Raw genomic sequence first — 26,280 nt, 5'->3', positions numbered from 1 at the left:
TACTTGACTTCAAATGCTTTCACTGTAATAGCAGGGGAGTAAGACAAGCTCCTTAAACAGTCATGCACACGTTCAGCTGTCTAAAACTAGCAGTGGTAGTGCTTTGTTGAATGAGAAAGAGAATTTGTTGTATGAAACATTGCTCTTCACTGGTACCAGCTGTAGCTTTGTGACAAATTTCCTTCTTATCTCGGTTCACATGTCCTCAGGGGGAGACATTAACTCCATGAGTATAAAAGCATTTGAAGCTGATTTTACCCACTTGGGCAAGAGAAATCCCCAAGCTGGAGACCACGGCAATGGACACCAAAGACAGCATCACTGGAATTTTGCAGATGCCTTCTGAAATATAGGGATAAAAGGCCATTTTCTGAGAAAGAAAAATCATGAAATTTTCAGCTTGTAAGAGAAAATTGAGAAAGGTTTGACCATGGCAGTCAGGTTATGGTTAAGAAAGACACACTGGCTATTGTTTACTCCTTTCCTTTGAAAGATCCAGAAAGACGAGTAAGAGAATAATTGTATGAGAACAAAATAGCTGGACAGCAGCACAGGGAATAACATCAAGAGGAGTATGGAGCTTTTCTTCATGTGTCAGAAAAATAGACTGTCAGCAGGAATCCAGCTGGCACTCGGGGGTACGTCTGGGCAAGTACTGCTTAGGTGAGCCGGTTATGACTGTCCCATGTTCGTTATAAAAAATACCAAAGTTAATACTGAGATTAATGGGAATGTTTACAGCTCTTCGATCTACCACCTCAACTGTAATTGAATTGTGACCTATTTATTTATAACTTACTATTTGTGAAAACAAAAGCTAGAAAACTTTTTTGGGAGGTGGTGTTTTATTTCACAATGAAGAAGCTTCAATCTGAAAATAAAGTAGTTCATGAACTCTAGTTTGGAGAAAACCTGGAGGCACCCAGTATGAGATAAAAGCCTACAAAATCCCAAAGGCATGAAGTTTTACCAGGATAGCAGCAGTTCTGAGGTTTGGGTAAAGTTTGTGGAAGCGACCTCAGCTAATGGTTTTATTAAAAAAAATAAATAAACAAACACAAAACAACCCAGCATAGCAATACTAAGTATTTTGTATATTTCAATTAAAGGGAAAGATCTTTAATTATACCATTTGGAATATGAGAACTATTCATCATAGTGTAAAACTTTATTTACTTTTTAAACATTTTATAGATCCTAGCTTTTTAATTACCTGTCTTGTGAGGAGCAGAAACAAGGATAAAGATTATTTCATTGCTTAAGTATTTCAAAAGTTATTATTTTACCCATCTACCAGGAAAGCCCCAAATTACATTTGCAGTACTTGTCTCTTTATTGACTCATGCTGAGCAGATTAATAGGCATTTCCAGGCTTTCTCCGGCCAGAGGAAGAGCTGCTTTGAGCCACATTCTGGCACGTGGCACACAGGACATATCCCTTCCACTTTTAACAGCCACGTTTCACTGGCTTTGGTTGGGAACGTGTAATGCAAAAATATATTAAGAATCAATAAGGCAGCCTTTGACTGCTGAGCCTGTTCCCAGCGTTTGTTTTCATTTGACGTTTTTCCCATGGACATGTATTTTACTGCATGTTTAAAAATTACTCACAGTCCTAACAGGGAAGGAATATAAAAAGCAACTTTTAAAATATTGATAAAAGGAAACAGTAAAGGTTGCAAAAATGTTTTAACGTACAGTTTTTACATCATTACACATAACATGCAAAGTGCCTTTAATTTAAAACTAGCAAAAAGAGAAAACAAAGTAAAAAAAAAAAAAAAGCTGTTGACCAACCTTTATGTCTATGAGATCCATCCATGTCAGAAAACTCAATATGATTTTCATCAGCCCAATACAGTCTGTGGTTGACATAATCTATTGTAAGAGCCATAGGTCTAGATATCTGTGTTTCTATGACAACTGTTTGACTGGAGCCATCCATACCAACACGGCCAATGTGCGGATACTCACAACAATCAATCCAGTATAAGTATCTATAAAAATAAAAACAAACAAAAGCTGCTTGTTTAGAGATGCAAAAATAATCACAATAAATAATTACTTTATTTAGCTGATCATAAGAATAAACCAGTAATTATTCTATAAAGTTTCAATTTTGGGGTTTTTTTCTAGACCTGTCTTTAAAGTGTGGTAAATATAAAGGGTTTGAAGAGGAGAGTCCTTATGTTAGATGTGACTTCATCATATTTATTATGAACTAGTAAAAAATGCATTTAAATTGCTTAGTCTTGACACCTTAGAGTTTTAAGTACCACAAGACTCGACTTAGCGAATCTCACATCCTTCAAAAGCGGCATTACTACTAAAATTATCACAACTATTGTATTAGTCACCCTGTTTTTTACACATATTACAAAACCCTATTTTGCTGTTAACAGTAATATAACACTAATTATATGACTTCAATAAGTACCAGTTTCAAAACCAAAGTTTTCTCACATTGAAGCCTTAAAAACAGGCAAAGACTGAGAAAAACTGTCGGAAAGCTGAGCAGAAATTTTCTCCTTCAAATGTTACTTAGCCACAATACAGAGCATGTGGTTTGTTTCTGGGTTTTTTTTTGTTTGTTGTTTTTTTTTTTTTTTTTTTTTTATAGTCCTATTATTTGGTACATGGATGCGTATTGCTACTATTGTATGTCATTACTTCGAACCTGAGCACAGATCTTTCCAGCTGGGAGGCTGATATGCTGCTTTTTTTGGACAGGCTCTCAAAAAACCAGATGCAGCTCATATTCTTAAAAAGCCACCTGGAAGACTATTTGTGTGCGGGAGAAAATGGTGGCCCCAAGGACAGCTACCGGTATCCCACAAAACACACTGTTCTTGACACTGAACCTGCTCCACATAAGCAGCAGAGAAAGCAAAATTTCTCCATCAACTAACAGAAAACTTCTTTGGAAATATATCGTTACTATTGTATGGCATCAGCAATATAGCTCATTTAGCATTTCTCATTTATGAGAAAAAAAACAGATATATAGTTAATAATATTTCAAGCAATTTCAAATGCAAACACAGTTTTTATTTCCAGCAGCTTTCCGTATTAAAATAAACAAACAAATAAAAAAATTATTTTAAAGCAAACAAACACATGCCTTGGCCTCAAAAAGCTTCATCTGTACACATACTGTGCACTGAGCAGGGGCACAAGTAGTTTATTACGCCTGTGTATATCTAAACCTTCCTGGAAGACTGAGGCTCTTCGTACAAACTTTATAGAGTTGATTTCTGCATATGCAGGGAACATGTCCTGGATGTCCAGGCAACCAGACAGAGATACCATGTGGTGGTATCTTCAACACCTTTAACAAACGTCTACATCCTCTCTGTCCAATAAGGGCACAGTTACAGGCAAATTCAATGTTAGTTCTAAGAACTGGTAGAAAATGTTTTTTCTCTTAAAAATAGTTAGACAGACAAGTGCCATTTCTTAGCTAGGAAATATCCTGCTTTTCTTTGTTTTGGTAGAATCCAGAGCAACTCAACAATTTTCTCTCGTCACTGAACCTTCAAATGATTACTTGAGCCTTAGGATTTAGAGATGGAGAAGAATGATTAATTGGCCATGATATTACAGGGATGTTGTAAGACACTACGTTAGTTTTATTCATCAAATTTACGCAGTTGTACCCTAATGTTCCACAAAACAGAAAGCATAATATATGGAATTTAGATCTGAAAAGACATATGGCAAAATTCCTGTAGTTATATTTTATTTATTCAGGGACTAGATAATAACTTAAGTATTAGTATTCAGAAGTATCATTTTTCTTAAAGATTATATGCTACATACATAATTATTTAAGAGAATACATTTAGTTAGAAAATCACCAGGTTTTAATGACTTTCAATTAAACGTACACCGATGTTTTAGTGGATAGTGTTAATGTAGATGATGGTTTACTGGCGAATTGAGAGGCATTAACTGCATATTGAGACGTACAGACCCAGCGACCAACGGTTGTGGCATTACACGTACTGTCATATAAAGAGGAAATAACTCAATGTTTTTATACATTTTCTGTTTTAGGAATATAAAATTTTCTTTCTTTTTTCTATCACCAGATTCAGATGCTGGCATGAAATAATTTGAGTTTCTCATGCCAATTGGGTTTTGATCAAATAGAAATGGCTAGAAACCTTCTGTTTAAAAACAAACAGAGAAACAGAAAAAAGTTGAAAAGGCTTTTATCGGTTGGGGTTGGACGAAATGACCTTCAGTGGTCCACTCCAACCTCAACCATTATGTGACTCAGTGAAAAAAATCATCAAATAAATTTGTTAATGGAAATATTATTTCTTTTCTGTCTTTCTTTTTAAAATTCATAGTATTAGGTTGAATTTCTCAAGGACATCAATTTTATGGGAAAAATTATAATATTTTGTAAGTATTATAAAACTGTGACAAAAATTGTTCATGGTTCCTACAGCTCTCACACCAATCAAGAAATCAAAAATGGCGGTGGTGCTCAAAACTGCACTCAGAATACCAGCACAGATTTATATTAATTAATATGCCATGCAACGATTAATAAAATTATCAATTAAAGGTACCAGTTAACAAGATACTTTAACTAGGCAGTTCTCACTTCTTATCATTGTTGCAATTATTTTTTTTAAGAATATTGATAATTTCAAATATCTGAAAACTAAAGCTAGAAACTAAGTCTCCTAAAATAGATCTCTTCTATCCTAATAATTAATCACTCCAGTTATTAGACTTGTGTGAAAATTAAAACTTTAATTTTAAAGAGTAAATCAGGTAATTGCTTTCTTCCAATTATGGGGGACTAAACATTTTCACTCTTTGATTCACATACACAAAGTATCAGTAAAAAGTCTTCAAAAACGTGGTAGATGAATAGCCTAAATGATTCTGGATACTATGAAACACAGAATAGAGCTCTAACGAGACAGATTGCTTCCTTGAATAACTGAAACAAAACATAAGAATTGTCTTCTACACAACATGAAATTTGTTATGTAGTAACACATTTCTTAAAAAAAAAGATAGGGATGTTTCTTGAAATATCTGCTTTCCTCCTACCAACAGAAAATATCTACAGAGTAGCAAATATAACAAAACATGGTTTAGTACCTGCATTCATCTTTCTATTATACCAATTTTGTATGAAATGATGATATAGTAAGCATTGGTAATGCATTTTAGACTACTGATAACCAGCGTTGCTGAAAGTCAAATAATAAAAAGCTAATTCGTACGTCCTATCTTCTATTTTTATAAAAAAAATATTTGACTATAAAATTAGCACTAAACATGAATTAATGCAAAATGGCTGCTTCATACCCAGCTTGAGGATCTAAGGACAGATCTCTAGGAAACTTCACTCTTTGGCTCACAAGGACGGTAGGGTATAAACCATTGAGTTTTGACACCTCAATAATTCTCTTTTCAGTATCAGACCAATAGAGATTCTTCCCAATCCAATCCACAGCCAGTGCATTGGGAACAGCTGTATTGTGGACTACCTACAAAAGCAGAAATAATATAAATTACTCATCTAAATACTGGGAAAAGGAACAACAATTCAAGATTTACTACTACCAGAATATTGAGAGGTTGAATATGTGATACAGTGACATATAGCAAGTGAAATATAGATATTATTCCCTGTTAAGCACTGACACTTCTGAAAGTCATGACAATTCTTAAGTAACTGAGGCAATGAGACACTTTCCTTATAGTACGGGAGAATGGAGAATAACACGATGTAGTAAATATCAAATTTCCAACTGTCCTGCACTATGCACTAACTTTAAGGATTTTCTCTTTCATTTTTCATCTGAAGTTTCTAATTTTCCTATTGTCTTAATAATAATAATAATAATAATAAAAAACCACGAAAAAAGAAAAACTTTCTTCTCTTTACTGTTTTATTTATTTCTCACAGAGCCAAATGGAGATGAGGCTTCTCTTCTCATAGCGTGCCTTCGAACACACATCTGCTTATTAGCTCACCATTTCTCTTCCCAGCCTACATCAGCATATATTTCCTTTTAATATCACACTAGTACTGTATGTCATCATGACAGATAAGACCATAAGGGCACTCGACTCAGGCAAAGAGAAAAAGATTACCTAGTTGGAAAGTAAATACTGTACTTTTTTTTCCAACACTTGTGTGGCAGAAGAAAGAGGAACTTTCTAAGAATTAGTTCAATTTCAAAAGGACTACATTAATAAGGAATCAAGAGACAGAAGCAATTTAGTAACCTATGGGAAAGCCTACGCTCTACTGACAGGATTGTGTTATTCTCAAGGTTCTTGATGACTTGAGTAATTCTGAGACTTGAACAAATGCCTTCAGATATACATGCTTACAAATCTCATCATGATTGTATCTCAGTCTTGCTTGGCTGGGAGTACTTCGCATTAAGTGTTGAGTGACATTTGAATGTTCCCAATCATTAGAGTCCAGCTTCTTTTAGGCTTAAAAATTCTATTCCTGATTAGGTCTGTGCAACTAGAACTTAAGAAAAAAAAATCAGAGCTTGGAATACTTGAAAATATTTGAGATTTCCTAAGTACTAATAACGGGTTTATTATTGAAGTGTACATTCTAATTCATTGTCATCTTCACCACTAAAAACGCGTGCAATAGAGTATAAACTTTACACGTAAACCTGATTATGTATAACTGAATGTGTTAGTTTTAATTTTATTTACCATTTGAAGACACCAAAAAGCCTTCAAGATAAGAAGGGATACTGTGAGATACTTTAAACCAATTTTATAGTTATGAATATGTAAAAGCACCCTTTCAGGTTATTACATTATTTATCATCTTATAAAATCTTTTTAAAATTAAATCCAGGCATGCACAGATTTTTTTAATATGAATAAAATACTTCATTTTCTAATACCTTAGCACAACCAGCTTTACTATTTTATAAATGGGTAATTGCAGCAACCACTGCACTTTAACGGGACATTTCTGTAGAAATGGACAGCTCTGCAAACTTAGTGGTTTAGCTACACTACCTAGAAGCATCAACCAAAATAATTAGTCTCTTTTCTGACGACTTTTACTGTGGAGAGTCACTTCAAGCTTATTCCAGTCAGTGAGATCACCAGTGTGACATTTAATGTACCCGTTCTAGCTTACTACAGCATTTTCCAGTAACATATCTCATTCTAATCTACAATACTACACATAAAACACTGTGTTAATGTTTGAACATATTTATGTGAAAAAGTTGCTTCAATTGTATAAATATCTCCTCCATGATCAGATGCAGAAGAAAAATGAGATGCCATCAGGTTTCCCAGAGCAAGAAAGCTAAAACTGTTGTGCTGAAAAGATGGTATCTTCTAAAAGGGAAATCCTAGAGTAATACATCAAACAATATTATTTACGCTAATAGTATATTTATTTGTAGTAAATAGTAAAACAAGAAGTATGATGGAAATAAAATAAGAAATTCATAATTCAAGGGAAAAGGCTCACTACCAAAAAACCTCTCCTTCATGACAAAAAAATTTAAAATATTTAAAGAGGTTTGCTGGGAAATTAATTATTTTTAACCTCAATTATTATATATGTGCTGTGGTAATCTATTAAAATCTACGTTAAAGAGAGAAAGTTTTCATTTGGCACTGGATAAAAGATTACTGATAGAATATCAGACAGCTACAATATGTAATTCCTGATAAATTTTTACACATATTTTTAGCTTGCAGAGGCCAAATCTTGGCCAAGTTTTTCAGTGAAAAAAAAACCAGATCGTCTTATAAAAATTCAATGCACTTATTTTCACAATTTGTATTTGAATTTGGCATCCCATTTGAATAAAATCATCATCAAGATGGCAGTCATTCTGTAAATTGCAAAATATTAATGAAGGAAAAAAGAAATATCTTCCAACCTAATTTTCTTCTCATCCTAGTTCAAGCTTCTGAAACCTTTCCTTAAAAAATAAAATTATTGTTACATCATTAGAAAGTAATAGGAGTTTTTGGTACCCTCCGTCCTCTTGGCAATTACAGCTTTTTGACTGTTAAAAATTCTTTTTTTTTTTTTTCTTGAAATAGTTAGGATTAGAAAGAAAAAGTCTGGGGTCATCCCCAGTCCTGGAAACATCTCTTAAAATAACAAAATACAGATTAATCTAGAATGAACAAGATGCTGAACAGGATGCTTTATAAAATATTTAAAGGCAATAATTATGATTCAAGGGTTTAATGAATTTTTGAACCCCACACTTGCCTGTTTCCTATTTTTTGCAGGAAAAGTCTTCACAGGGACTCACTAGAATTTTTGAGTACATGCTGGATTTTAGTTTTACCCCAGTGGAAACAGAATACTACAACTTATGCTCGCCGACTTTTTTTTTTATGTTCTAAGAACTATTATTTTCATGCGAAGGATATGAATAAAGTTCACTGATGCCAGTCAGTTTCAAACCTTAACCTTCTAAAAGACTAAAGTCGGTGTGCACTAAGGATATGTCAGTCCATGTAGTAAACCGCAAATGAAATATAGAAAAATTTTCTCTCTGCATAATTTACTGGTGTAACATGAGGGAACAAAATTCACAGGCTGTTACCACCTATTTTCTCCATGTTTAAAAAGGTCAGATGGAAGAGAATAAGCAAAGAAGAATTCCTTACGGCTTAGCATGCATTCTGGAAAAATGTTCACAGAAGTCAACAAATGTGCTTAATAGTGGATTTTTTAACTTATTCACAAAAATTTTATAGGAAGAAATAATATGTCAGTGTATTTACACAGCTTACACTTAATTATACCTCTTTTTAATTTGGTGTCCTGTAAACCACACTGAACTACAAATTCACTCAATTGTCCATTAAGTCATAAGGAATTTAGATCATAAATACAGTCCTTCTAGCCCCTATCTCTACTTCAAATATGATAAAAATGCAATGAAATATTACTAGGGTTTGCTAGCTCATGATGTGTTTGCATGCATATACTAAAAATTCACAATCTGGGTTAAAAGCATGAAGAAGCATTTCCCAACACTCAAAAAATGTAGTTCTAGTAGTGACATTATTAATCCCCAAATACCTTGATGTCGCTTCCGTTTAAACACATTCTGTTTATGCGACTGCCATTTGGTCTGCTGGAATCAATCCAATAGATGAACTCTTCTCTATAGTCAAAGTCTATTGCAATCACATTGTTCAACCCCTAAAAACAGAAGGAAAAAAAAAGTCTGTTTATTCAAATGTTATAATACAAACTGTTGGATAGCATTCAGAATGCAAACTACATGGCATATAATATTCAAAATGCTTTATTTACTGAGTGAATATTTTTGAAATACTCTCATTTTCCCATACGTTACTTGTAAACAATCAGAAGATAAAAATTGTAACAGAAAAATATGGTGACAAAGAACTGTCTCACTTCAAAAATGCAGATGGCATATGAAACTAAATGAAGCTTCTGCATTTTTCCTTCCGATTATTAAAAAGAACTTTAGCACTAAATACTTTAAATTTTACTCAGTTTCTCTGTTAATCACTATCTTTGAAATTACTTTGGCAAATGAGATGACATTGACTTTATAACAATAAACTCAGAAATCGCATAACATTTCTTATCTTTATTTAATGAAAACATTTCATTATTATTTACTCAGGAATTCAAAACCTAGATGTTCTAAAAAGCATTAATTTTAATTCCCGAATAAGGAGGTTTTAAATTCTTAGATGCTATGTCATAGGCACTGTGTACAGATAGATATGTGCATACACACACAGAGGTAGTATATACATCAAGTGTGAAAGTTAGAGATCCAGCAGGCATCTGGAAGATTCCTACGGCTCTAATTACTAGGCCAATACATTATAAGCAAGAGTGGTGATGATATCTGTGGTATTCCTACAGGCTGGAAAGAGCAGTCATATAATAACAGCTTTTAATTCCAAATGGCAGATAAGAAAGAAAGGGTATTGCATTCAGATGATGACTCTTATTTTCCTTATCTGAGACTAAGAAAGCCTTGCCCCATAATCTGCTTAGCATTCTGATATGTAGCGAAATCACAATTATTCTTAATATACAAGAATGTTGTTATCAATCAAAGATGGAGCAGAAATGGTAAAAAGAACAGCCGCAGTCTGTACTCCTTTTCAAACCGCAAGAGCAGTTAAGTCCCTTATCAGCCCAATGACATTCTACTCTCAGGTAGATCAGCAACCTCCCTCATTAATGTAATTCACAGTTGTAGAGGGGATGTACTGGACTAGTCAACTCTAAAACAAACTAACAACAACAATATTTAATTGTACAGAAAGTGATGCTCGGCTTATCTGCCAACTACTACACTGTAATACTGCAAATTATCTTTTGACAAAAATGTAGAGGAAAAGAGTGATTAGGCTGCACAAACCATCATTAAGGAAAGCCCAAACCAATACAGTGTTAGAGGACCACTCTGATTTTCAAATATCACATACCCACGCACACAGTGTTTTAACAAAACCTACTGCAGCTCTGCCAGTTGTAACTGTGCTGCAAAACGCTTCTCCTGCCTCTTTCTACTACTAGTATAACGCATCTACAGATAAAACCCCAACCCAAATTCTTAACAAAGGAGATAACAGGTTATCGAATAGAAAAGGCTATCACAAATTTATATCATTCCAGAAATCAAAGTCAGTAATTTGTGAAAAATCAGCCTTATATCCATATTCTGCAATGCTGTAAAAGTTTCTTAAGTATTCAGACTAATAAAGAGGACTGACTGTCTGGTTTTAAGTGTCTTATTTTGGGTCAGTTCCAGTATTTATCAGAACATGAAGTGCAGGGAAAATTATCTCTGTACCCCTGCAACAAGGTCTAGGTCCAGGCACTAGATCTCCTCTTCACAATTTACAAGTCACTTTTGAGTCCTCCTAGCATAATTCTTTGTCTTTTCTCATGTAATCTGCTTTCAGAAGGAATTAGGGAAACCTTGAAACAGCATCAACTGCATTAGTCCGTCATCTCAAACCTGCAGTTTTGTTTCTTCCTGTTAGACATGGCACACTGTAGCCTAGGTACTCCAATTAAAAAACTAAAGTAGGTAGATATCACAGATAATGAGGAGGATTCCCTCTACCTACTCTGCCTGTGGAAACCCAAAGGATTTTGATGACTCGGACTGAAGGAAATGGAAGGCAAAGAATGTACATGAGAATTCAAACAGTTGTACTGGTTATGTATATGCGAAGAAAAAAAAAAAAAAAAAAAGCACCACCAGGGGAAGAAGCTGGCGTGTAACAACTCAAGAGATTGAACGAGCTCCTACTTTCAGCTCCTTTACTCCGAGTTTATATGAACAGCTGTTAAAATGGCAAAGCACAGATCAAATAAACAAAGAAGGGTGGGTTAGCTTCTTTGCCAGAACAGCTCTGGTATCTGCCTTCACCTGGTAGATGTCTAAGAGCGAGCTGATCCATTGTAACATTACAAGGACAAAAAGATGTCCTTATGAGGAAGACAGCCCACCTGTTCTGCTGGTATGGCTCCCTCTCCTGCTTTCAAATCTGGATGCTTTTAAAAACGTCATATTAGTAGGGTCAAAGGCCAATAGGTTCAATAGCAGAGGTATTTATTAGACTAGTGAATTAATGTGATAGGGAAAACACAGATTCTCTTCAGTGGCTGGAGCTACACGGTCTGTAACTTACTGAAGAGAAGTCCATTAAATCCAAGATTGATGAAGCTCTGAGACAATCTGTCAGCACCAACCATAAAGAAAATTTACTGTTGCTCCCCCCTTTTCACAGGCTGCTATTAATAGATATACCAGCAAAAGAGGAGAGAGGCAGTGAAATGTAAATGAGAGGTAGTCAGAAGAATTTCAAAGAACAGACTTTAACATAATGCTTGCTATGCTTAAATAAAGCCAATGTTTAATGCAAGATGGTTAATTTTGTAATTACTGCTGTGAAGACCTGAGCACCTCTCTTGTGACATTAAGATGCACAGCTTACTGACACAAGAAGTCACAAAAAGCCTGACAGTATTGACAGCCAGTAACTGATTTTCTAGTCTTTCTACAATTGATTAATTAGTACCCAAGGAAATAATGTTTTTATGAAAACATATTTTGGAACTCTAATCTGTGGTAAGTAACTACACTTAGGTGAAGCATAGAAGCAGAGCAGAAACCACTAAAAATGACAGCTCTGTATTTACTGGGTGACTTTCTCTTTCTGTAGTTTTTTTCACATAAGTTATTTTTCTCCTTTTATGGTAATTTAGAGTAATTCTTTAAAAAAATAGATTTAGCCAATGATAGAACTTCATGTACTGTAATACCATAAATCTTGGAATCGTCTGTCTAAATATAAAAAATAGATTTGGATTATGACAGTAAGTAGCCCAAATAATACACGGCCAAACAGATTTTTTGAGTTTTCTTTTGAAAGCTGAAATTGTGCAAAACATGTTGCAATGGAAGAAGATCACAAATAACATAATTTTTTTAGTACATCAGAATGACTGACGAAACAACTGCCTGAGCTTTAATCATGTCAAATTCAGGTAAAATAGTAAATTTAAAATATTATAAAAACTCTGAAGATACTGCAGTTGTTCTATGGTGCATACAATGCCAATTGTAGGATGATGTTTCTGTCAGCTGCACACTTTGAAAAGAATAAAAGTATTGAGATAAACTTAGAGCATGGTACTATGGTTATACCTGTTTCAACAAAGTGTAGTTGGATCCATCAGTGCTAATTTTTCTTATTTCATGATGATCAGCCAGAATTAAGAAAGGTTCCTCATCTAAACCCCGGGAGAAAGAATATATTAGACTAGCTTTTACGTTAATTTATGGAAAATCAGGAATACAATGCTGAAATACAGATGGTTTGAAAAATAAATGTTACATGCTCTGATCAATGTTATGGATGAAAGAAATATTTAAAACATTCAAATGTTCCAAGAAAGATCAATGATGCAGTATAAAAATGAACAAAGCAATCAATTAGTATATCTTTCAATGTAATTTAATTTTTTTGCCTTTGTAATATGGGAACCATTCTGTACTTTTTTCCTAATTTAATGTCAGAGATTAAATTTGAAATATATTTCATACCACTTGTTTTAATTTCAACATTCACTTTCACGTTATCACCAAGACTGTAATTTGTTACGGTGGCAAATGAAGCATGTTTTGACCATTGCTTTTTGAGATTTCAGTACTCAGAACAGTAAAGACATAAAGAAACAGCTATCTGGACAAACCTTGATTGCTAGTTCTGAAGTGAAGCTAGATTCAGCTTTTTTTACACCTGTTCTTTCAGTTTATAAAAAAAAAAAAAATCCTTCAGATGATGCTCAATTATAGAATCACTTTAAAACATCTCTGACACTGACATACATAATAGTAAAAAAAACCCCAAATAAATAATTTTAGCTCTATTAATAGAGACCTCAGCTAAAATAATAAAAAAAGCAACCCACTAGTAATAATTAAAAATGTATTAAAGGCTTGTATGTACTGCTCACACATTCTGGCATGTAATGTGGTGTCCAGCCTACTCTGCTCTTGTACTGAATACACTGCACCACCTTGCTTGCATTTTATCTTCAACTCTCAAGACATTCTCCAGTTTTTAATGCTCCGAGGCATCCCCCTCAGCACTGTTAGTGGTCTGTGGAGACGGGCTGTAGCTCTCTGCTCAGTTGTACAGAGTTCAAGGCAATTTATGCAAGAAATCAGCATCTGGCCAAACATTCACATGCTGGCACCTCCTTGCAGCACAACCATCCTTGCCACAGCACAAACAGCTTTGTCAAGATCACTTTTGAAGTTTGATGTATTACAACTCTGAAAAACTGTACTACGATGTGTTCCAGCCCCCCTTCTCCTCTGAGTGATCTATGGCTTCTAAATGTATGAGGGGCTTTAGTAGTAAAGCAAAAAAACAGATTCTGTTTTTTCTGCCCCCTCCTGTGTTTCCGCTGATTCCTCAGGGAAGGGCCTGAAACAGGAATATGAGGCAGCCAGAGGATCCAGTCTTTTTATCATTTAGAAAGAAAACAGAAGTTTCTTGATATTTCAAAACAAAACACAATCAAACGTTGTGTAAGACTGGAAAAAGGGAGGAGTCTGCTCAAGCCAAAGATTGCCTGCACTATGAAGGAGATCCAGCAGAACACAGTAATGGGGTTTTGTTTCTTGCCTGTTGACATTTTGCTCTTCCTTTCACTGATCCAGTGAATCCCACTCACTGAAGCACATAAAAACATCAGTGGCACAGGCAGAAGGGTGAGGAAATAACCACATTTCTTATATATCTTGAGATATATATATATATATATATGTATCTGTGTATTACATATAAGACTGGAGGATTCCATATGCTATAGGAATAATAGATTTTGCAATTTCTATTATTTTTTCCTGTTCCTCTTTTTCATACCAGGAAGTTTATAAGTACATTCTCATATTCTAAAGTTGATGAAACACTTATCATAAGCATTATATTACAATGTGACTCAGAAGCAGAATTAAATGATGTATTTTAACTTTCCTAATATATTTTCTAATAGTTACTAATTCAAACTTTCATAATCCAGTAACCATTCATTAAAAATTATTTGAGCACAATACATACTAAAAATAAAACTTATTACATTCAGTCATTGAATCACATTCCTATTGCTTATTGAGGTAGTGTGCTTCAAAGTCATTCTTGTTTATCTTGCACAAAAGGGTAACACAGACCATGGGGCTAAGGTATTTCACAGTATTATTTTGGATATAGTTATTTTGGATAAAACTGTGGATTAAAACAACAAAGAAAGTCACACCTGAAAGGGATTTGCAGCCATTTAGGTTATCAGGCTGTATCTCATACCCATCTGCACACAAGCACTTGTAGGTTCCGTATGTATTGATGCATTGCTGGCTACAGGGAAACCCAGACGTACATTCATCAATATCTATACATGTTTTGCCATCATCCTTCAGCAGGAATCCAGGCCAGCATTTGCACTGGGAAAGAAAAACAAACACATTCATTTTGAATTACTTATTGATTCTATTTCTTATCTTACATACTTTCTTCTGAATACGTCAGTGACAAACTTCTCGATGCAGTCTCAGTTTTTTCAAGCAACGTTATAATTACATTGTTCTTTATACTGTTTACAGGCAGACATATGTACATTTCTTTTCGGCTATTGCTGGTGTGATCCTAAGCACCAATCCCTCCCAAATAACCCTGTAGGATGAGTAATTGTTCTTTCTTCTTTAACTGAAGAAAACCACACCTTTTCAAATATATGGAAAGGATTCTTGCATGAAAATAATGATGGATGGACTCTTCGGAGTCCTTTATTTTCAGCTGCTTTTTTGGTAAAGATATACAGTTGTTAGGGTTTTTTTCTTGAAGCGTAACATATAGTGTTCTGTGTAACACAGTAATGTGAATGAGAATTCTTGAAGCTGATTTTTATTGAGGTCTGATGATCACTGTGGCAAGCCTATCATATGCAACGTGAATGATGCAAAATACAGCTGGGTAGAATTTTGAAACAGGAGCATAGTTTCACCAGTGGAAAACTGTGTGCCATGTTCCCTCCTTTAGTCTCTGTATTACTCTCTGCAGAAGCCTATGACGTGCTTTTTCTACAGTGATGCTGCTTCAGCAAGGTTTTTGCTGCACCCAACCTTGTCTCCAGCTCTCTAGTCAGTGGCCTCCTGACTAGGACACCTTTAGAGCTAAGCTATGTTGGACAGATATTACACAGTTCTCAGCAGGTCAATATCATATTAAAAAAAATTAAGTGTATGGGGGTGCAGTCAGGGTTACTTTAGGGCTAAAACACCCCCCCCCCCAAAAAAAAAAATAATCTCTTCTATTCTCAGCTTCTATTTACAGGTCAGAGGCTAGGGTTTCCATAATACCCAAAAAGTATTCCTCTCGATGACTCAAGGCCAAAGAGAAGATTCAGGTCATTCAGGAAACACTACCACATTCAGACAGCAGTTTCATTTTGCAACAAAGACAATTATACTTCATTTAAATATTTCTGTAAGTCTCTCTGACTTGGAAGAAAAATCGGAGAAAACAGCTACTCCTGTTATTCACTCCTACAAGTTTTCCTTTTTCACAACTGATTTTCAGCAGTCTGCATACAGCAGTATGATTTCTTGTGTTTAAATCATTGTATGTGCCTTTCCATAGACTTGAAGTCTCCATTATACCAGGTTTTTTTTTTTTTACATAATTGGCAATTATTTGCTTACTGGAAATAAAAATTTGAATATTCTATGGCAGGTAAGCTACTACATTACAAGGAAGTACAACACAGTGGAGTTTTATTATAATCATGCAGTAGTTAAGAAACAATTAAGAATTTGCATTATAGTACACCACATTTTGTAATTATTCACCTTGTATCCAACAGGAAGATCCTGACAGTCTTGAGAACAGCCGCTAACTTTCTTACTGAGACATTCATTAACGTGGCAGCTTTTCTCATCAGATCCATCACTACAGTCTTCTTTCTTATCACAAACATCACTTTGAGGAATACACTCACCATTTTTGCACATAAAAAAAGAGCTGTTACATGACTGCTCTGGAAAACAAAAAAGAGAACACTGCTTGGTGTGGTCTATTAGTATTTGGGATGCACCTACTCATCAATCAGCTGCAATGTGTGCACGTGAGATGAAACAATTGTGTAAAAATTGAACATTCATTTCTTACTGAAAGGATTGTAATCCTTTTTACTTCTCAGCATCTTCAAAATGTATTCCTGTTCTGGAAAACATGTGGATACTTCAAGTTATTACTCCTTTCTACACATTTGTTTTGATATAATTGAGAATCCTCTACCTCTGCACAAAATATTGTTAGTTCTACAGTTTACAAACCTTAAAAAGCATGGCTTCTCTCCCCTGTGGATGCTGAGGTGTTCAGTAACATGACTGACTGAATTCTGATGCAGCCTTTGTCTGAGGACACACATAAATGTTCATTCCAGGTTCTTCAAATCAGAATCAGAACACTTAAATGTAAGGCAGGTACGTTGCCTTACCTCAAAGCAGATGTGTGATTTTCATCAAAACTTGTATAAAGGACTGGGCTACTGTGCAATAAAGTTCTAAGATCTAGTCAGAATCTAGATCCCATTTGGTGTTCCAGAAAGGCAGAGAATAGAGTATCACATGCACATCAGGATTCACCTACCTCTCAAAACCCAGTCAGACCTTGGCAAACTTGTCCATGTAGCACAATATATCAATAAAAACAATCTCATTTGTTCAGTAATTTACTAATAAAAATAAACCTGTGTTTATTATGTGTAGGAAGAACAACTTTATGCCCCCTTTTGTACGATCTACTTCTGTGTAATGAGTGTATTAAACATTTTCAGGGCAAGCTAGAGAATTATTACATTAATATAACCTTATTGCAGTCCAAACAAATTCATGCATTAAGGAACTAGTAGCCATCTTATGCCATAGGAACTGGTGACTCCAACTGTGTGAACTGAGGTTTTGGGTGCACAAGACTGCTGATATGTTCTCCTTGCAATACATAAGGAATATCACCATGAAAGCACTGGAGATTTAAGCTACAATCTTTTATGTTTGCCTTACCATGATTCTAAGCCATCGCTTTCCAAAAAGAAAGGTCACACATGTTATTCAAAAAATTCAATACAAACCTGAACTTTTGCATTTTATGTTTATAGGTGCTTCATCAGAATGGTCTGGGCAGTCAAAATCACCGTCACACTGCCACTGGGAATTTAACAGGCATCTTCCATCAGCACAAGTGAACTCCCCAGGACGACAGCGACGATACCCTAGAAATAGAGCAATCAATCATTTCATACTTTGCTTCATATTTTCAACGTAAAATTTTGCATATACAAGGCAATATAAGTAAAAGCATCTTTTGTTCCATAAAGAGATACAAAGCATTACACGCTTATAGATGAGCATCTACCAACAAAGACAGAAATCAAATGTCTCTTACACAGTACAGTATAGTCATGAAACAATTCCCACATAACTAAAACACTTATGCCGCATTCAATCATAAATAAATATTTCTAGGTTTAATTTCACTTTTTGCTATTATTAGTAAATAGCCTTCTAACAGATATTTTAGAAATTACCATATCCAGCAAATACTTTTGCGATATGCTTATGACTATATGCTTTCCCTTTAAAACATGCAGAACATTAATTATTTTAACCACACTAAACATGCACTTTCTAAGATAGCTACAAAATATATATATTTAAAATTTTTAAATTTTCAAAGTTAAAGTGGATTTCTAACAGAAAATTATAAAATATCATGAAAAAAGGAAACCACATACAGTTGCTTCTTAGAGGACAGCTGTTTAACCTAGAGTTCAAAAACAAGAAGCAGTAGAAAAATGTAGAAAAGCCAGCACAAAATTAGCTTTCTCTATTAAATTTTGGAACATGAAAGATGAAAAACTCCTACAGGGGAAATCACTTTCTATTTATAGAAACCTAAAACATTAAACCAACTATTAAAAAAATTACGTTCCTGTCTGGGAAAGAAAAGTCTAACTTCTCCTGTACTCTACGTGTATAAATTCTGCCTCAATCTGTAGTCATTTAGAAAAGCCTTGAAAGCAAGCCTTGATTTAGTTTAAAAATCAATTAAAAATATGAATATGGTTAAAAAGTAAAAATTATGTAGCAACACTTGTTCTGATTATGAAGAATGATTTTGCAACTTTTTTGAAAAAATCCAAATTATGCTGGATGAAGTTTAGCATTCTTTCCTCTTAGAAAAAAACCCGCAGATTTTAAGATCAAAAGATTTGATGCTTCCAAGAAGTATTTCCAAATCATAGTACCTAGCTTTGATTCCACTGTGAAGCTCTGAACACATGAAACGAGCACTGCTAAATTTCAACACTCTAAAAGCAGAATGCTAATATTGGTCTTTTTTGTAATTACTGTCTTTCTTGCTATCTAGTAGAGCTTTTTTTCTCATAGCAGATGGAGACATAACATTTGACCATGTGGGATGAGGTACAAGTCTACATCAAGAGCTTTAAACCTCTTTTATATCTTTAGCTGTCCTTCAGAAATATGTTAACATACTATTTTGAAAATGCAGTATGTTGTTACATCGATTACAAACATTACTTGGAATTCAAATAATTCTGTGGTGTCCTGAAGATATTTTTTTTCTCTCTTTTTTTACATAGATCATGCTTGAGAGAAGATAGGCTGGTTTGATATGGAAAAAAAGGTGAAGCTTTTTGGTTGTCTGAGACAACTCAAAGTGCAAAATTTTACAGACCAACAGCTTTACCACATGTCTACGGCATTTTACGGCATCATCAGAAAGGTTATTACAAATGTGGAGAACAAGGGCTTCTACTTAGTATTGCCTCTGCTCTGGATGACAGGACAAAACCTGGAAACTGAAACAAGAAAATCCTTCTTATTCCTTTATTTGACTTTTGTTTAGCCACATGAACAAAGTTTTTGATCTTGATGAATTTTCATATTCTTGATTAGAATTGCTAATTGTTTATTTTCAGGATTATATAATGGAATAAAAACTTGCATCAAAGAAATCGTGAAGGATTAGAATGATTGTGAACTTCTAAAATCTGTTTAGATGTCAGTTCTGATACAAGGAAAAACTGGTTACCCCAGTCACCAGTCCCATTTTTATATTATATATGACTAATACTCTGGAAAAAACAAGAAAATATACTAATCAATGATACAGATGTAGAAAACACCAAACCCTAGATTTTTAAAGGGATCCCCTCAATTCAGTTTTTAGGAATATATACCAATCCAAATTCCATTCCATTCAGTAGACTCGTTGCTGAAGAGTGTCTTTTTTTTTTTTTTTTCTCTTTCTCAAGGTGCAAAAGGTCTAGCTCTAAAATCTAACAGAGCTATAATCAGTCTCCCTAGTTTGCAGTCAAATCAGAAATGATAAATTTAAAATCTTGGTGAATTAGGCAGGGTTTTTTTACATCCTCACAACACCTTTAAAAGTGCGGTTTGGAATTTGATTCTTACTCTGTAAGAGTAAGTTCCCTTTCTCATAAAGGAATGTAAACCTTTCCTAAAATTACAGTATAACAAGTTTACCATACTAGTCACACACTAAGGTGCGTATTTGATTACCAGCAAACAGAAAATTGCATTGCATCAGTGCAAGACATAACAAATGTTGCTGTAGATTTCAGCTTACTCGGTAGAAATTAAATAAAGCCAGTGCCCGAAGGCAGGTCCACACTGCAATTAGATTAGAAGTTTGTACATCCTCTGCTTCTGTTGCTGTTTCATCCTTCTGTCTCTCTCCAAAAGTCTGTCAAACTATCACTATTTATTTGTCAGTATTTTAAGGGGCTGTGGATGTATATGATGCTATAGAACAAACAAAATACACCAGCAAGAAATTATAAGCACGCAGAAGAAAAAAAAAAAACAAACAAAAAAAGCACTTATTTCCCAAGTTTGTGGCTGTTTCGTTCTAAATACTTATTTAAGAATCGAAGACTGCTTCCACGTAAAATCTGATCAGAAATGTTCTCCTACTCCAGCCACCATTGATCATACAGTGCTAATCGGAGGAACAAACCCACAAGAAGTCACTTTCTGTAAAGGGTTCTGGCACCCATACACTATTACTAACAGAGGAAATAATTTAGTTTCAGTACTGTGTGGATTGATTCTCACCTTTTGGCCACAGACCCTAGCTAACCGCCTCTGTGTAAGCACATAGCGATGCCACTACAACAGCGTGTGCTTGGAACCTGGTCGGGTGGGTGCACCAAGTGGCTGCCTGGCTGCCCTCCAGGAGCGCTCCAAGGAGAGCTCTGTAGCAGCAGGCATGGTGCTAGTAACCTTGTGCCCTGGGCCGGGGCAGAAGACATGTGTAACTGCTCTGTGCGTATCTGTGTGCTCAGAATTTCGGGGGACCAATTATAAAAAAATATTTCAAAACATGTAAATTCTATCAACATTTTGCAGGTGTGATTTATCTACTGCATCACTGCTATTGATAATGACTGTAGACTTCACCATTTTCCAATTATTTATCTGCCATTAATAAACCAATAACCTGCTTTGATCCTGATTTGGTTTAAACTACATGAACCGATCCATTTTTCCCTGCAACAGCTTATCATCACAAACTGCTCCTTTCAAAACCCTATGTAGGTGACGTAAGTGAAAAGCAAAAGGTGTTTTCTAGGAACAGCGCATTAGTTCCCTTTTTTCTTCAAAGATCCAGAAGTCTACGCTGGCAAGTGGTGTGGCTCAGTAAGGGAAAGAACAGCAAAATGAAACAGCTGGTAATGAGAGCCCAATATCCACACTAGATGCGTTTCAGGATTTTACTTCATGCTAGCTCTCTTCTGCTCCTGTGGACTTCATGCCTGCTAGTGGCTGAGGTGTAGCAACCGGCTTGGCTTCAGAGGGGTTTTGTGGGTTTTTCCCATCAGTTCATGTGCTTCGACACTGCTCCATGTGAGCCAAAACACAGTACGTGGGGGTGAGTGGGAGGTCTGTTTCAAAGGTGATCTCCTGATCTGACCTGCCTAATGTTGATGAGGCAGAAATGGCCGTTGCCTTGTAAGTACCAGCCTACTTCTGGTAAGCACAGAGAAAGGACAATTTGGTGACTGCCCAGTTCATCACAGGAGCAGATTTTTTCCACGACATATGCAGTTCTAAGTGATGTTGATTAAATCTGGTTTTGTATGATCAGCAAACAAATAAATGCTTATTTGCTACCTTATATTATTTTCATAAAATATTCCACTGCACATTTGACTCAAACTTTACATGAAAAAGTTTACTAAATGCAAACACCAAACATGCTTTTCCTTACAATCTTCAGATGTCTACTTACTCCAGTTATGCACACACACTCTTCAGGTGGTGTGCACAGCAGAAATGCCTAAAATACATCACTAGCTAGCTACCTTCTGCTGTGGTTCTTATCTCTTGGACAATTTTAATAGAGTAAACATGCAATATAGGTTTTAACTGCACAAAATCTGGCATGATAATCGATAATATGTCTTTTTGGACACAATAGTTGCTCTGTATTTTCCATAAATATTATTTATATAGAGTATGGCCTAGATATGCTGTGCAAATATTCACAAAATATAAGAAACCCTGAATTCATATAATTGGTGACAATTAAAACACTCAATTATGGCTTTAGATGGCATAATTTAACTGCAGTGATAATCATGACAGAGATGTTTCATAATTTATTAGAAAAAAATGTGTATAGAGACAAAGACAAAAAATACATACATCATAAACAAATTATACACTATACATTTTTAATTCTGTTAAATGTTATTAGCCATCAACTGTAAGTCACAACTACAGCAAATTATTTGTCACTCTAGCTCCAGCTCCAAGTTAATACCCAATTGAATTCATTACTGCATAATTTAAATGTTAACATCAAAACAACTTTAAAAAGCTAAGAGCTTTATTTTTCAATAGTGATCTAAAGTAACACATCTTGCAGAAGGCCTTACAGTTACCAGTCTGAATTTTTTCTATGTACTCTAATGTTGTTATACTTGCCACATTCCAGAGATTCATCCGATCCATCTCCACAGTCATCATCATGGTCACACACAAACTGTTTGGGAATGCAGACTTTGTTATGGCACATGAAAGCATTCTCGTCACAAGTGTTATTAGGAGCTAAGGAAAATACAGTAAATAAATGAAATTGAGAACAGTAAGATATACAGCCATTTTCTTACAGAAAGATGAAATAAGACATAGTCAGTCTGAGTGGATTCAATGGAAATACCCTAACTTTTGAGTCACACACAAAGAGCACCACACAATTCCATAGCAGAAAGAGCTACTCATCGACAGCTAAAGTAGTAAGGATAGCTAAAATCTCATGTACTGCAAGACAGAAAACCTTAAGAAGTTGCTGCTATCTACAACTAACCTAAGGTCTGCCTCTGAGAACATTTGGGAAGTACAGACGTCCTTCCTATGTTTCTCTGCTTCTGAACACGAGTTTTTTTAAAAAAATCAATAAACACTCAAAATATAACTCAGCCGAGAAATGATAAGTGATGGAACATGCATTTAGTGAACAGAATGTATTTCAATGTTTTTAACCTACACCATCTTTATATACATTAATAAAACAAACCTCCTGATGAAACTATTACTGAACTCCTGATGCTTTTAATGAAAATATTTCTCAGAAGACTAGAAGTAATAATTTATAGGGCAAGGGACATCGAGATCTGAACAATTAGCCAGAAAAAAATTGGAGACAGAACTGTATCTCCCTTTTCAATGCACAAGCTCCCTGACACGCAGCATTATTTTCTTCAGGAAGAGTAATAAAACTGCATAGTCAATAATGTGCTAATTTTCATTAGTAAACATGCTGTATAATGTCTATGACGTGACAGTCACACAGATCTTCAGCTGGTGTGCCTTGTATATATTACCAGAACCTGAAGATGTTAGGCTGATAATAACGTTGAAGGATCCTGGTATGTACGGCTCACGTGTGGTCCATCAATCTTTACTAATAACATTGACAGTATAAGGGCATGACGCAACAGACACAAAAAGCATCTGGATACTGTAAAGACAAAAGTGTCAAGAAAAGAAATACTGTATGTTTTGAACATGCAAGCAAACATACCGCAGCCTGCTGGCGACAGCTCATCGCTCCCGTCAGGGCAGTCTCTTTCACCGTCGCAAAGCCAGTGCTGGGGAACGCAGGCATGGGAGCCTAAGCAACTGAACGTATCTGCTGCACAGGTCACTGAGCCTGAAAAAACACGGAATGTGAGTCCTGCACATGTCCTAACTGATTTTTTTAAGGGACTGAGTAAGAGTTTCTCATTTTAAAATAAAACTGAAAAAAGATTTTGTTCTACACAGTATGATAAACATTCTGGCTAAGACTGTATTTTACAGTAAGATTTCGACAATCTACTATTTCTTCCATTTGTTTATTTAGGATCTTATCTGCAAGGAAATCTAATTTACCATACTTTGCAAAAACTATCCAGCAGAATAACTTTTCAAACCAATTTTGTTCTTTATGTTTGACTGCATGGCTGGACTGACTGAACAAAGGAACTAATAATGTAAATTGCGTAACCCCCACATCGCCAGGCTCCGTGCTGGGAGGCTAAAGGTATGGAGAACTTGTGTGAGCCACCCCATGTAGATGAGAACAGTGTGTACCAAGTATAACAGTTGTGGTAGTAAGAAAATATCTGACAGTTCTAATGCAAATAACTCAACATATTGTCTAATTGACTCATATTTTTTAAAAAAAGCCTTTTCTCCAGATAAGAATATTATATCCTAGGATTCAATGTGCTCTGTTTGGAAGTAAACCTTCATGCAATCTATGATTTAATGTTTTCTCTTGGATAAGTGAAATATACTTCACTAAAAAGAAGTCAGTGTATTTTCTACTAATTCTAATTAGAAATCAATATAATAGTAAAACAAATTCAAAATATGGGGGGGTTGTATTATTTCTGCAAGACAGACAACTTCTGTTTCCTTATACTCATTTGCCACTTTTTTTATACTTCTGAAGTTAAACTTCATGTTAAATAAATATTGAATTTTTAAGACCGAAAAATCTGAAGCAATTTTGATTCTCTTTTCCTCTTGCAACTCTGATCTTCCCCGTTTCCAAGGAGAAATACAGCCTTAACTCTCCCCTTTTCATAACGAGCGCGGTTTTCCCTCTTCAAGAGATTGCCTACAATATTATTGGTGGACTGTCTTCTAATAACAGATCTACAATGTATTGCAAGTCAAGATAGCAAAAGAAGTAATTCTGAACAACCTTAAATGGAGAAAAAAAAATTGTTATGTTGTAGTGGCACTTTGTGATTTGGTGGCCTTTGTTTTCCTCTCCTTTTTTCTATTTGCTACTCTAAATTTGCTATTAAGCTTCAGGCCTGGATGTTTCTTAAGAGTTTCACATTGCTCAACAGTAGTTCCAGGTGAAGTGTTTGTCTTCCCATTTCACACCTTCTCCTCTTCCTAGGGGAGAGAGGCAGAGACAAAACTTCCATTTCAAACAGACATCGCCTTAAACTCCCCAGTCCTGGGCATAACCTGAATACCATGAAAAAAATGTATTGTAGATAGATGTCAGCTTGAAGTTACGTAATTAATTCATATTTTGCCATATTAGAACAGTAAAATTTCCACCTTCAGCGCTTTCATTTGTTGGCATTTCTATATCTGTGTTTGATTAGGGAACTACTTCAACAAACCACAACTCTGAACATAAGCTGAAGAGATTTCTTCTTTGTCTGCTTAACACTTACAGTAGTTATCAACAATATTTTTACTGTGGTATCACAAATGAAATATGGAATAAAATACTCTTTGTTGAATGGATTTTAGGTAACAGGATTTTTGAAAAGGAAAAAAATATATAGAACGTGATATTTTAAAAAGAAATTCTTGAAATACAGCACAGAGAAGGATGGAACCAATACATAAAATGTAACGAAATTGTGACAGTCTGACTTGACACAATGTGATCTTTGGAAAAGAAATTACAAACGCATTTCTAGTCAACTGAGCCCCAGAATGAAAGTAAAATTTTCAATTCCTTATGCAATTTGAAGGGTTCGGGAATTTGAAAGGAATATTATGCAATAATGCTTATGACTGTATATACGAAAAATTAAAGGAAATGGGAGAAAGAGCTAGGTAAAAAACCCAACAAATTTAGAGTTTCAAGCACCTATCACTGAAATGTAAAACTCAAACAGCAATACAGGGATGTTACCTTCAAGGATGGGAACTGGAGAATAGTTTGGATCTCCTTTTGCCTGTGCCGGTGTGCCATTTATGTCTTCACTGACAGAGCACACACATACACTGGCATACAGTGCCCACGAAAGCGTATCTAGTGCTGCTTGAAGAGGGCTGGGGGATGATACCCTCTAACACCCTCTCCTTAAAGCACATGGTCTTTGGAGATGCTGTACTTACTCTCTTTCCACCACCTTCTTGGATCACTTGGGCTCTTTCAGTATGTATGGTCTGATACAATACAGAACTGAAATTATTGTACTTACCACAAATAGCATCACTCTCGTCTAAGCCATCTCCACAGTCGTCCTCACCATCACAAGTCCATTGCTTAGAGATGCATTTGTTAGCAGAGCAAGCAAACTGATTCCACGAGCAAGACGAATCTAGGAATGACATCAGCCACTGCATTTGTTAGGTT

At 35.2% G+C, this 26,280-nt stretch overlaps 1 protein-coding gene across 1 annotated transcript in view; it reads right to left on the bottom strand.

The window, feature by feature from the left end:
- LRP1B (LDL receptor related protein 1B) overlaps positions 1 to 26,280 on the bottom strand; it is a 379,972-nt gene that overhangs the window by 106,765 nt on the left and 246,927 nt on the right. The window contains 10 exon segments of the mRNA XM_037398644.1: positions 1,798 to 1,997; positions 5,335 to 5,516; positions 9,077 to 9,199; positions 12,708 to 12,793; positions 14,828 to 15,011; positions 16,416 to 16,603; positions 17,699 to 17,839; positions 22,605 to 22,727; positions 23,704 to 23,832; positions 26,126 to 26,245. Coding sequence (XP_037254541.1) covers positions 1,798 to 1,997; positions 5,335 to 5,516; positions 9,077 to 9,199; positions 12,708 to 12,793; positions 14,828 to 15,011; positions 16,416 to 16,603; positions 17,699 to 17,839; positions 22,605 to 22,727; positions 23,704 to 23,832; positions 26,126 to 26,245 — 1,476 coding nt within the window.

The sequence above is a fragment of the Falco rusticolus genome, chromosome 8 (assembly GCF_015220075.1).
Source record: "Falco rusticolus isolate bFalRus1 chromosome 8, bFalRus1.pri, whole genome shotgun sequence".
Classification (NCBI taxonomy): Eukaryota; Metazoa; Chordata; class Aves; order Falconiformes; family Falconidae; genus Falco; species Falco rusticolus.
The sequence above is the reverse complement of the archived record's forward strand: the minus strand, read 5'-3'. Positions and strand labels throughout refer to the sequence as shown.